A 12,275-nucleotide genomic window follows, 5' to 3' on the forward strand; every position below is an offset into this window, starting at 1 on the left:
AAAATGCTTAATTAGGATGGAAATCAAACAATTTGTTATTCTCAAATTCATTCTCTGTAGATACTCCCGGTCCTGTTGGTGGCCTGGAGGCTACTGACGTCACCAAGACAACAGCTCAGCTGTCCTGGTTGCCACCAGAGAATGATGGCGGCAGCCCTATCCTCAACTACATTGTGGAGAAACGTGAGGTGGACAGGAAGACCTGGACCAAGTGCACAGAGGACCTGAAGAAGACCAGCTTCAAGGTGACCAACATGACGCCTGGTATCGAGTACTACTTCAGAGTCATGGCCTGCAACAAGTACGGCATTGGAGTTCCTCAAGACTCACCCAAGTCCTACCTGGCTGTCGATCCCATCAGTGAGTGTCAGCAAGGATTTTATCAACAAAGTTTAGCATGGCAGGGGATTTACAAAATATCTCATTAGTGGAAGTATAAACCCATCAGTGAAGGTGTTTGGTTCTACTTTAACATGTCACTCAGGCTTCAAAGTCTTTTTGTATATCATTACATTTAAAGGGAATTTAAAAATGAACGCTGTCATCTCCTTGTATTTCTCTGCTTCTTCTTGCGTTTCCTTTCTAACACCTGCTTTGTGTGGTGCTCAGGTGAGCCAGACCCTCCAAAGAAGATGGACGTGTTGGAAATAACCAAGAACAGTGCCACTCTGGGCTGGCTGAAGCCACTCAGAGATGGAGGAGCCAAGATCAATGGTTATGTGGTGGACTACCAGGAGGAAGACGCACCAGAGGACAAGTGGACACCTTATTCCGTGGTCAAAGACCTGACTATTGTCGTGGTTGGTCTGAAGGAAGGAAAGAAGTACAGGTTCAGAGTAGCAGCCAGGAACTCAGCAGGAGTCAGCCTGGCCCGAGAGGCAGAGGGAGTGTTTGAGGTCAAAGAGCAGCTCAGTGAGTAGACTAGCTTAAAAATCTACCTCAATTTATAATTAACTTAAGACTGATTACTGACTGAAATATTTAACTTTATATTCCCACATGCATAGAAACGGTAAGAGTAAAATCAAGTAACTCTTTTATTCTTTTTCTTCCTTCCAGTGGCTCCTAAGATTATCATGCCTGACATTGTGACAGTCAGAGCTGGATCCAAGATGGTGGTCGAGGCCATTGTGGCGGGTAAACCTGCTCCATTCTGCAAGTGGAAGCAGGGCAACGAGGACGTGCTGACCTCTGATCGTCTGTCTGTTGTCAAGACGCTGACGACCTGCACACTCATCGTAAAGAATGTGACAAGAGCAGACAGTGGCTACTATAGCTTGTCAGCCGAGAACAGCACCGCCAAGATCAACCAGATCCTCAGAGTCATCGTCATGGGTTGGTTTGAATGACAGACACTGTAAAACCTGCTGGTTCTAAACTAAAAAGAGCTCAGTAGATTATTCTGTTTACAGCAATTGCAGATAGTATTTACAATAGTATTTTAAAATACAAATTTTACTCAGGACCTTTTCATTTTAACAATAATTTCCCATATAGAACTGCAATGTTAAGACAGCCTGGACAGATGAATATGGAGGAACAACCCACTACCTGCCTATACAACTAATGTGAATGATGAACAGATCATTTATTGGTTGTGTACAAGATCAGCAATTCATCCTCTTTGTCCCTGTAGACATCCCTGGACCCCCTGAAGCTCCTCTGGAGATCACTGAGCAGGACATCGATGCCTGCACGCTGCTCTGGAACTCTCCACAGGAGGATGGTGGCAGCAACATCACCAACTACATTGTGGAGAAGTGTGATGTCAGCCAGGGCGACTGGATCACTGTGTCCTCATCCTGCACCAAGACCAGCTTCAGAATGACCAAACTGACAACTGGCAAGGAGTACGGCTTCCGAGTCCGTGCCGAGAACAGGTTTGGCATCTCTGCGCCCATCTACTCTGAGAAGATGATTGCCAGATATCCATTTGGTGAGTCTGAACTTTACACTTTTAACTTACTGCTTTACTGTTAAAGTTCTAAGAATACTTAAGCCCTCAATATGTTGTTTTGTACTGTAAAATACTTTCATATTGTGGCTGTAATGAACAGGTTCAGAAGCAGGACTTTAGACTCTATCATTCTAAATGAACCTGTGGACTGACTGTTTTTGTTTTCCATCTAGATCCTCCCAGCGAGCCCAGAAACCTGCAAATTAACAAGATCAACAAAGACTTTGTCATCCTGTCATGGGAGTGTCCCAGCAGCGATGGTGGCAGCCCCATCACTGGATACTGCATTGAGAAGAAGGAGAGGAACAGCCTGCTGTGGGTCAAAGCCAACGAGTCAGTAATCAGAGCCACCCAGTACACCTGCACTGGCCTGATTGAGGGCTTGGAGTACACCTTCAGGGTGTCGGCCCTCAACTTGGCTGGACAAGGCAAACCTTGCAAACAGACCGACATCATCACCGCCAGGACTGCTGTCGGTATGAAAACATTCTTCAGCTGACAATTAAATAACCATCTCACAATTTCAAAATGGTGTATTTGTTTTGGAAAGTTAAAAAAATAAATGCATGGGAAATTTAATTTTCAGGCCGGTGACACCAACCAGGTTCACACTCTTGTACACTCAACCTCAACCTCATTCTTCTTTGTTCAGATGCCATGACTGAGTTTTCAAACCTTTGTTTCTTTCCATCCAGACCCACCAGGTAAACCTGAGCCCATGGATGTGACCAAACACTCTGTGTCATTGGTATGGAGCCGACCCAAGCATGATGGTGGCAGCAAGCTGATTGGCTATTACATGGAGTACGCAAAGCTTCCGGAGGAGAAGTGGAAGCGCTGCAACGCCAACTGCATGAACATCCAGACAGAAAGTTATGTGGTGACTGGCCTGGAAGAGGGGCAGCAGTATCAATTTAGAGTTATCGCCAAGACCGCTGTTAACATCAGCCTTCCATCCGAGTTGTCCGACCCGATTCCTGTCATTGCTGAGAATGGTACGATTCCACACACCAAGGAGCACTGTAACTGAAATTAAATGATTGATAAATAATCTTGATTATTTTGTCTCCTCTACCTTTGCAGTTCCTCCTCGTGTGGAGCTGGGCATCAACATGAAGAACCTGATTGTGTTGAAAGCTGGAGAAAATGTCTTCCTTGATGCTGAGGTGTTTGGGAAGCCCCTGCCCAAGGTGAGCTGGAAGAGAGACGGAGCACCTCTGGTCCTTGCGGAGGGAATGAAGATGACCCAAAAGAAACACATCCACATACTGGAGCTCTATGCCGTCACCAGGAAGGAATCTGGAGACTATTCTATCACTGCTGAGAACATCAACGGTAGCAAGTATGCTACTATCAAGGTCAAGGTTCTTGGTAAGTTAGTTGTACTATTATTTTATTGTTTTATTTGTTTCTCATCATTTTTCTTGTACAAATAAACAAACTATCTCCCTCTGTGTCCCCTGCAGACAAACCAGGCCCTCCAGCCTCAGTGAAAACTGCTAAGGTGTTTGCTGACCGTGTTAAGCTGCGGTGGGAACCTCCACTGGCAGATGGCGGCTCTGAGATCACCAACTACATCATCGAGAAGCGTGAGACCAGCAGGGCCAACTGGGCGCAGGTCACCTCTAACATTCATGGGCACATCACTGACTGCTCAGTGGAGAAACTCATCGAGGGACACGAGTACCAGTTCAGAGTGAGCGCTGAGAACCAGTATGGTGTGGGAGACCCCGTCATGACTGACCCTGTCATGGTCAAGAACCCGTACGGTATGTTCAGAGTGCTACACTAAGCATCTTAAGCTGCAGTTCCTTTAATTGTCACTAAGTATGAATTCTCAAAAACTCAGATTGTACTGTATTTAAAAATTCACAGATACTGCGGGAAAACATAGTTTTCCACAATAACTAATGACTACTTCAACTTTTTCAAACTTAAAATCATGTTATAGGTTGTTCATTGTTGGAAAAAATTTAAATGAAAAAAATAGCTGATGTATATTATAGTTGATGTGTTCGCTGTCTTAAATCAATAAAATGGAAAACAAGTAGATTTGATTGATTATCAATCTCCAGTTTTCACTCTAGTATCAGCATTTACCATTTACGATGTGATATGGCCAAAGTGTTAATCATTGATCAATCCTGGTTTTAGTCATTTAAGTTAACCCTCCTAACTCACCATGTTTTTCAATATTTGATATATGTTTTGCCCCTTGATGAGATATGATATAATCAAACTCTGACCTTATCATTGTGGGAGATCATTATGACGTTGTCTTGTCCCTCAGACGTCCCCGGTCCCTGTGAGCCACCTGTCATCACCAACATCACCAAGGACTCCATGACAGTCAGCTGGAAGGCGCCAGCCAATGATGGCAGGGCCACCATCCTTGGCTACATGTTGGAGAAACGCGAAGCCACTGAGCTGACCTGGGCTAAAGTCAACCGCCGGCCGGTCATTGACAGGACCCTCAAGGCTGCTCAGCTAACTGAGGGCTCAGAGTATGAGTTCAGAGTCATTGCCATGAACAAGGCCGGGCTGGGTAAACCCAGTGACGCATCCAACGCTGCGCTGGCTGTCGACCCAGTCTGTGAGTACCTGCTTTAAATTACACACGCAAAAGTGGAAGGACAAACTTAAAATGCTTCAGACAGGACTGCAACTAACAAAACTAACTAACAAAAATAATAACATCTATGTCACCGTGATTCTTCTCCAGATCCTCCTGGCCCACCTGCCTTCCCCAAGGTGGTGGACTCCACCAAGAGCTCCATAAGCCTTAGCTGGACCAAACCGGCATACGACGGTGGATGTGAAATCATTGGCTACCTGGTGGAGTATAAGCTAGCCGATGGAGAGAACTGGACCAAGTGCAATGTCCCCAAGAAACTCCAGGCCACCAAGTTCCTGGTGACTGGTCTGATGGACAACACTGAGTACCAGTTCAGAGTCACCGCTGTCAACAAGATTGGCTACAGTGACCCCAGTGAGGTCCCTGGAAACCACATGCCCAAGGACATCCTCAGTATGTTCCTCTACTGTTTATTATACCACTTCATTTAGTAAATAACCTCACATGAAGTCACGTGAATCGAGAATTTTACCTTTTAACACCACTGAGTGACTCAGTGCAGTACAAACATAATATGGATGGACATCACCAGATCATTGATGGAATCATTATTAATCTTAGGCTGGAAATCTACTTGCTTTTTAATCATGCGTTTGTGTTAGACAACTGGATGTGTCGTTATCGTAAATTGTTCACATACACGCCTATGTACTTTGCATGTTACTGGAGGATTCCACTAGAGGGCACAACTAAGGAGAACTAAGGATATATTTAGAAATTCTGGATTTGCGTGATGTAAAATCCACCAAAATACGCAAAACGCAGTTGGTTACAATCTGCATCCAATTAAATAACTCTAATGTTTTTTCAAAGAAGTAAAATTAAAAATGTACTTTTTTTGATTTAAATGTAGCTCATAGGGGCGGCTGTGGCTCAAAAGGTAGAAGAAGTTGTTTATTAATCGGAAAATCAGCGGTTCAATCCCCGGCTCCTCCAGTCAGCATGTCAAAGTGTCCATGGGCAATATACTGAGCCCCTAATTGCTCCTGAAGGAGCACGTCAGTGTGTGAGTGTGTGTGAATGAACGTTAGAACTCCTGATGAGCAGGTTGGCATCTTGTATGGCAGCATCTGCCATCAGTGTATGAATGTGTGTGTGAATGGGTGAATGTTTGCATATAGTGGAAAGTGCCATGGTGGTCGGAAGACTAGAAAGGAACTATATAAATGCAGCCTATTTAACCTGTTAGCTTCTGTAAAAGGCCACATTATCATGACGAAACATCTGTAGAATTGAATGCCTATTCATGAGAAATCGAAAAAGAAAATTGCTGACTCTTGATGTATGGTAGCTGACAATTTAACTGGCTTAGCTCGCTAAAAAACATTAGTCAGACAACATGCTAGGAAAATACACAAGGTGGAGCATCTTCCTCATGTTCTATTGTAAAAGTCCAAATTGGAACAGTGATAAAGTGTTCTGAGGTGAAATGGTAGTGGAAAACAAATGGACCTGGTGGAAGGAACAGCATTTAGCATCATGGAAATATTTGGTATTAGCTCAATGATTGTTTACTCATATCATGAAACTTTATCACTTAACAAAACAGCAAACATTTATTCACAGTATTGACCATTCTTAGTAAACTTGATTAATTTATGCTAGCTGTGTGCTAGCTATGGTAGCTTCTATGGTAACTTAAAAATGACACTGAATTGGTCATAGAAATTAAAATCCTCCTGTCAAAATTGACAAAGAAATAGCTATCCCTAATGAGTGATCCCTCTGTGTCTCCTTCAGTCGCTCCTGAAGCTGAGCTGGACGCCGACCTGAGAAAGGCGTTGGTTCTTAGAGTGGGTGTCACCATGAGGGTCTATGTTCCCCTGAGAGGACGCCCGGCGCCTAAAGTGACATGGACCAAGGTGGACACCAACCTATCGGAGAGGCAGGGTGTGCTGATCAAGACGTCAGAGTGGGACACGCTGCTGATGGTTGAAGATGTTAACAGATATGATGCTGGCAAATACGTCTTGTCACTCGAGAACAGCAGTGGCTCTAAGAGCTACACCATTGTTGTCAAGGTCCTTGGTAAGACTGTCAAAGACTAACAAGAACTTTCAGAAATATTGTATGAGAATATGTATATAAAATAGTATACAAAATCAGCTCAAGTTGGAAATTTTAAACTTTTTCACCCACAAGAAATTCCCACAATCATGAAAACATATTTGTACTCCCATCATGTGTGTCTGACTGTGACCTATTTTGTATTTCAGTTTAGTTAACAGAAGCTTTGAACAATAATGCTTCTCTCCCCAGATTCTCCTGGACCGCCTACAAACCTGATTGTCAAGGAGACCTCCAGAAACCATGCCTTCATCACCTGGGATGCCCCACTGATTGACGGTGGAGGCCCAGTCAAGAACTACATTGTGGAGAAGCGTCTGGCCGAGAGGAAGGCATGGACATGTGTGTCGGCAGCATGTCTGAAGCCGTCATTCAGGATCACCAACCTGGAGGCAGGACAAGCCTACTGCTTCAGAGTGCTGGCTGAGAACGCCTATGGCATCGGAGAGGGCTGTGAGACCCCTGGCAGCATCCGGGCCTCAGGTAGCTACATTATACTTGCAGAAATAATTTTATAATATAAACCAGAATCATCATCCAGGTTTATATTAACTTTGATGATGAAAGGGCTAACAACAGCTGATTGTTGTTTTGTGAATTAGAATAGACCCTTTTTTGTACAGCAGAGTATTTTAGATTAGAGTACAGTAGAGAGTATGAAGGGCATTATTTTCGAGTAATTATTAGACTAGTAGTACTTTTATAATTTAGTGGTTAAATAAATCTCAGGCCAGAGTGTGATGTTATCAGGTGTACCCTCAGGTTGCTCATTGTTGAGTGATATTTAATTCAGACCTTGCATATTCTGCAGATTACTATATCTTTATTTGTTATTTTTCCATTTATTGATGGAAGTCCAAAAACCTTTCACACAGCGCTTCTTAAGTTATCAGGAGTGGTGATCTCCGTAGGTGCATCTGCATTGCTTTCTGCCATTTCTGATATTGTGAGGTTATGTTAACACGTTGAACATGAGATTGTGATTCAGAAAACTTCATTTTCAAGCATTTCATTTTCACATGCAGGTAGATCAAGGCAAGAAGGGAGAGAGTCACTAGCGTTATCCAACACATTTATATAAAGAAATATACATTTGAATAGTAATTTTGGCATTTGATTATTATTAATTTTTTTACTATTCCATTTATATTCAAATCCCAAGATTAGTTCCAACAACCCTAGCAGCTACTTCTCTGACTGCAACTGAACCGAAAAATAAAAAGGCAAACAAAACTGAAAACAGAGCTGGACCTAAGAGTAATGCTCCAGATTGGTGACCAAGACATGCCAAAGTCAGGAAAAAGCTACAAGAATAACACAAATCTGAGACAAAAGAAAACCCATCATGAGTCCTACAGTCTCGTCTATATTTAACACATCTGGTTTAATACAAACCACATGCTCAGTTTTGACCCACTCTTTCCCTCTTCAGAACAACCTGGTCCCGTGATGGACTTCAAAGCTAAGAAGATCACCAAGGACTCGATCACCCTGGGCTGGAAGAAGCCCGTCGGTGATGGCATCAGTCACGTCAGCGCCTACATCCTAGAGCAGAGTGAAGGCGAGGAGAAGTGGAAACAGATCATGAAGGGCAAGAATACCTCACACACTGTCAGCGAGCTCACCGAGGGCAAGGAGTACTTGTTCAGAGTCAAGGCACTCAACGAGTCTGGAGAGGGACCACCTACCGAACTTGCCGTTGTTGCCAAGGACCAGTTTGGTAAAAAAAATACTGTCAGATTCCCATGTAGCTTAATCACTAATGTTGCTAGTTATAACTGCTTTTTTGCTAAAAAATGAAATGTATTATTTGTGTTGTATTTCCATCTATTTTCTGACGTGCCATTTCCTTCTGACTTCAGTGCTGCCTGACTGCAACTTGAGCAGCCTGCATGATGGTTGCTATGTGGTGAAGGAGGGCAGTACCACACGTATCAACATCCCCATCAGTGGTGCACCCTACCCCACTGCCACATGGAAGAAGGGTGATGTAGCCCTGGGAGACACCGGTCGGATGTGCGTGGAGGCGTCTCAGGGCATCACCACCCTGCTGATCAGGGACTGCCAGAGAGGAGACGCTGAAACCTACACCATCAATGTCAGAAACAGCGCTGGCTCCAAGGACTGCAAGTTCCAGCTCAAGGTGGTAGGCAAACCGGGCATCTGCACGGGACCTATCAAGTTTGACGAGATCACTGCTGACGGTATCACCCTGGAATGGGAGCCACCCAAAGATGATGGCGGTGCGGAGGTGTCCAACTACATTGTAGAAAAGAGGAGGACGACAGACAACAAGTGGGCCACAGTGGCTTCAGCAATTCAGAAGACCACCATGAGGGTGATCCGCCTCCACGATGGAGTGGAGTACATCTTCAGAGTATTCGCTGAGAACAAGTATGGGGTTGGAGAGTATCTGAGGTCAGATCCGGTCATCGCCCAGCATCCATTCAGTGAGTATCACCCTCCAAATTAATGTTAGTTCAAAAGCAATCACGTCTTTTATAGTCTCTTGTTAGTCTGTGTTTACTACTTTCACTTCACTGTTTCAGAAACAGTGGTACGCTCAAAATCTAAAATGTTAACGTTGTGAAGTCCATTACTGAGCCCTAAACATTTCTTAAAGATCCTCTGTATTAAGATCCCCATGTATTGAGAAATACTCTGTTTGGAACAATAATGCCTGATAAAAAAAGTATAACTACCATGTTAAAATCTTTAGAGAGGCATCTAAAAATATGCATATATATATATATCATCTCAGAAGTTTAACTACTGGACACAAGATGTCTTCTACTTCACTGCAAAGTCTGTTCTCAGTGTATACGCACTGGAGGCTTCAAGTTTCTACACCAGACTTGTGTAAATTGCATATTGGTTCACAATTGGCTTCTAAACTAGTTGTAATGTCACAAATCATACTCATCGGCTTGCCCCCTAAAATCAGATTTTCAATGGGCAGAAACTTTCCACTTTCAGCTGATGAATGTGAAAACAGCCTTGTTTTGTCAAACTCTGGACATACATCATGCTGCACAATGAAGCCCAAACATTCAATCTGTTGAGGGGGACTTTATATCAATTCTCAAAAGTCAGTTAATAAGGTGAAATTATTTTACCTGCTCCCAAAAGAACATTTTTCAATAGTTTTCCAGACATTTTCCAGATTCTAGTGTAGTAGTCTTATTTTAAGATACTAATGGTCGTTTCTAGAATATTTCTAGTGAAATCATCTTTGTTTTGGCTATTTTTCCCCCAAAATTGAATACATAAGATTATTTTTATTTGTGAAGATGACATAAACATTGATCAGGCACTTTCAGACATGTAAAGATTTTATCCCCTTGACTCACTCTTGTGTGTTGCATCTGTTTATTACATTCTTTCCTAATCCCTCCATCACTCTGTCATTCTCTGCTGCCTCCAGATGTGCCTGGGGCACCTGCTCCTCCAGAGATTGTGAGCATCCGCCACGAGTCAGCCATCCTGACCTGGGCTGATCCAAAGGATACTGGTGGCTCCACAATTACTGGTAACTGATTGTGATGGATATCCATTTATAGCTAATCAGAAAGGAATAGCAAATAGCGATTAGCAGATGACCAACTGATTTTGTGTGCTCTCTAGGATATCATGTGGAGTTTAAGGAGAGGAACAGTCTGATGTGGAAACGAGCCAGTAAGACTCCTCTGAGAGTGAAGGAGTGCAGAGTCACTGGCCTGATAGAGGGACTAGAGTACGAGTTCAGGGTAATGGCCATGAACATGGCGGGCCTAGGAAAGGCGAGCAAGGCCACTGAGGGTGTGGTTGCCCTGGATCCTATTGGTGAGTTCACAGCTTTTGGAAATGTGTTTTCTGAACTCATGAAAAGATCATTCTTCTTCAGTTTACATTACAATCGGGTTAATTTTTTACATCTCATACTTGAATGAAAAATGCTGCTTTTAATAGCATTGGTTGTATTTTCGCTATGTTCTGTCAGATCCTCCTGGCAAGCCCGACGTGATCAATGTCACCAGGACCACAGTCACTCTGATGTGGACCGCTCCCAAGTATGACGGCGGCTACAAGCTGACTGGCTACATGGTGGAGAAGCTGGAGGCTGGCGGTAAGGCCTGGATGAAGGCCAACCATGTCAACATCCAAGATTGCGCCTTCACTGTCACCGACCTAACCGAAGGATCTCAGTATCAGTTCAGGATCAGGGCTAAGAACTCTGCTGGGGCTGTCAGTGTTCCTTCAGAGCCTACTGATCTTCTGACCTGCAAGGATGAGTACGGTAAGCTGATGTTACTGTAATACAAAATGAAGATGTACTTAGTTTTACATACATCAGGCCTTAAAAGTCAGAAATATTATCATAAATTTGAGTTTATAAGGTCTGTAGACTGTTATAATTTGCTTCTGTCTTCTGTGCAGAGCCTCCGACCATTACTATTGACCCAGACATGAAGGATGGTGTATCGGTCAGGGCAGGAGACACAATTGTGATCTCAGCCTCCAAGATTGTGGGCAAACCCCCACCCATTGTTGCCTGGTCCAAAGCAGGCCGTGAGTTCAAGACCTCTGACACTGTCACCATCACCAGCACTCCTACCTCCTCCACCTTGGCTATCAAGTATGCTAGTAGAAAGAACACAGGAGAGTACACCATCACTGCTAGCAACCCCTTCGGCATTAAGGAAGAACACGTAAAGGTCAAGGTCCTGGATGTCCCCGGACCTCCAGGCCCTATTGAAGCCAGTAACATTTCAGCTGAGAAGTGTACTCTGACCTGGCTTCCACCAGAGGAGGACGGAGGCTGCTCCATCAAGTCCTACATGCTTGAGAAGAGAGAGACCGGCCGCCTGCAGTGGACCAAGATAGCAGAAAACATCGTAGACTCCAGATATGTAGTCCACAAACTGATCAAGGGCAATGAGTACATCTTCAGAGTGTCTGCTATAAACCAGTATGGCACTGGGGACTCAAGCCAGTCTGGTCCAGTCAAAATGGTTGACAGTTTCCGTAAGTTTAATTTAGTTTATACGTGTTTATCATGGCTCATCTTTTTCAGTTCTGTGTTTCTCATTGTCAGGTGAAATTTTTTGTAGTTAAGTTAATTATTACACTTAATTCATTACTGGATGCATGGAATCTTTTCAGAATAATGATTAGATGATTTCAAATCTCAGATTTTAAAGTGCAACTGACCATAATGTAATTATTTCCCTTTAGGTCCACCAGGGCCACCCTCAACCCCAGAGATTGAAAACATCAGCAGGAATGCTGTCACCATTTCATGGAAGAGACCAGTGCAGGATGGAGGAAGTGACATCAGAGGATATAGTGTACAGAGGAAGGAGAAGAAAGGAATGAGATGGGTGAGAGCCAGTAAGAGGACGGTCCCTGACCTGCGCTTCAAGGTGCAAGGCCTGAATGAGGGAGTAGAGTATGAGTTCAGAGTCACTGCTGAGAACAGAGCAGGATTTGGGGAGCCCAGTGAACCATCGCGCCCTGTGATGACCAAGGACATTGTGTGTAAGTAAAAATGGAGTTGTCTCAACAAGAAAGTTACATACACGTACATGGCAGAAAAATACACATAAAGTGTGGTCCTCATAAACTTTGTTTTTCTTG

The 12,275-nt window shown here is 43.7% G+C and overlaps 1 protein-coding gene across 1 annotated transcript in view; it reads left to right on the forward strand.

Moving 5' to 3' along the window:
* Positions 1-12,275, forward strand: part of ttn.2 (titin, tandem duplicate 2) — a 253,622-nt gene that overhangs the window by 192,709 nt on the left and 48,638 nt on the right. The window contains exons 195-213 of the mRNA XM_044365366.1: positions 61-360; positions 610-912; positions 1,060-1,335; positions 1,637-1,936; positions 2,131-2,433; positions 2,653-2,952; positions 3,041-3,328; positions 3,424-3,726; positions 4,248-4,550; positions 4,680-4,985; positions 6,333-6,620; positions 6,852-7,142; positions 8,092-8,379; positions 8,522-9,109; positions 10,084-10,188; positions 10,284-10,481; positions 10,639-10,935; positions 11,076-11,663; positions 11,874-12,176. Coding sequence (XP_044221301.1) covers positions 61-360; positions 610-912; positions 1,060-1,335; positions 1,637-1,936; positions 2,131-2,433; positions 2,653-2,952; positions 3,041-3,328; positions 3,424-3,726; positions 4,248-4,550; positions 4,680-4,985; positions 6,333-6,620; positions 6,852-7,142; positions 8,092-8,379; positions 8,522-9,109; positions 10,084-10,188; positions 10,284-10,481; positions 10,639-10,935; positions 11,076-11,663; positions 11,874-12,176 — 5,928 coding nt within the window. The remainder of the gene's footprint in view (positions 1-60; positions 361-609; positions 913-1,059; positions 1,336-1,636; positions 1,937-2,130; positions 2,434-2,652; positions 2,953-3,040; positions 3,329-3,423; positions 3,727-4,247; positions 4,551-4,679; positions 4,986-6,332; positions 6,621-6,851; positions 7,143-8,091; positions 8,380-8,521; positions 9,110-10,083; positions 10,189-10,283; positions 10,482-10,638; positions 10,936-11,075; positions 11,664-11,873; positions 12,177-12,275) is intronic.

The sequence above is a fragment of the Thunnus albacares genome, chromosome 11 (genome assembly GCF_914725855.1).
Source record: "Thunnus albacares chromosome 11, fThuAlb1.1, whole genome shotgun sequence".
In the NCBI taxonomy this organism is placed as follows: domain Eukaryota; kingdom Metazoa; phylum Chordata; class Actinopteri; order Scombriformes; family Scombridae; genus Thunnus; species Thunnus albacares.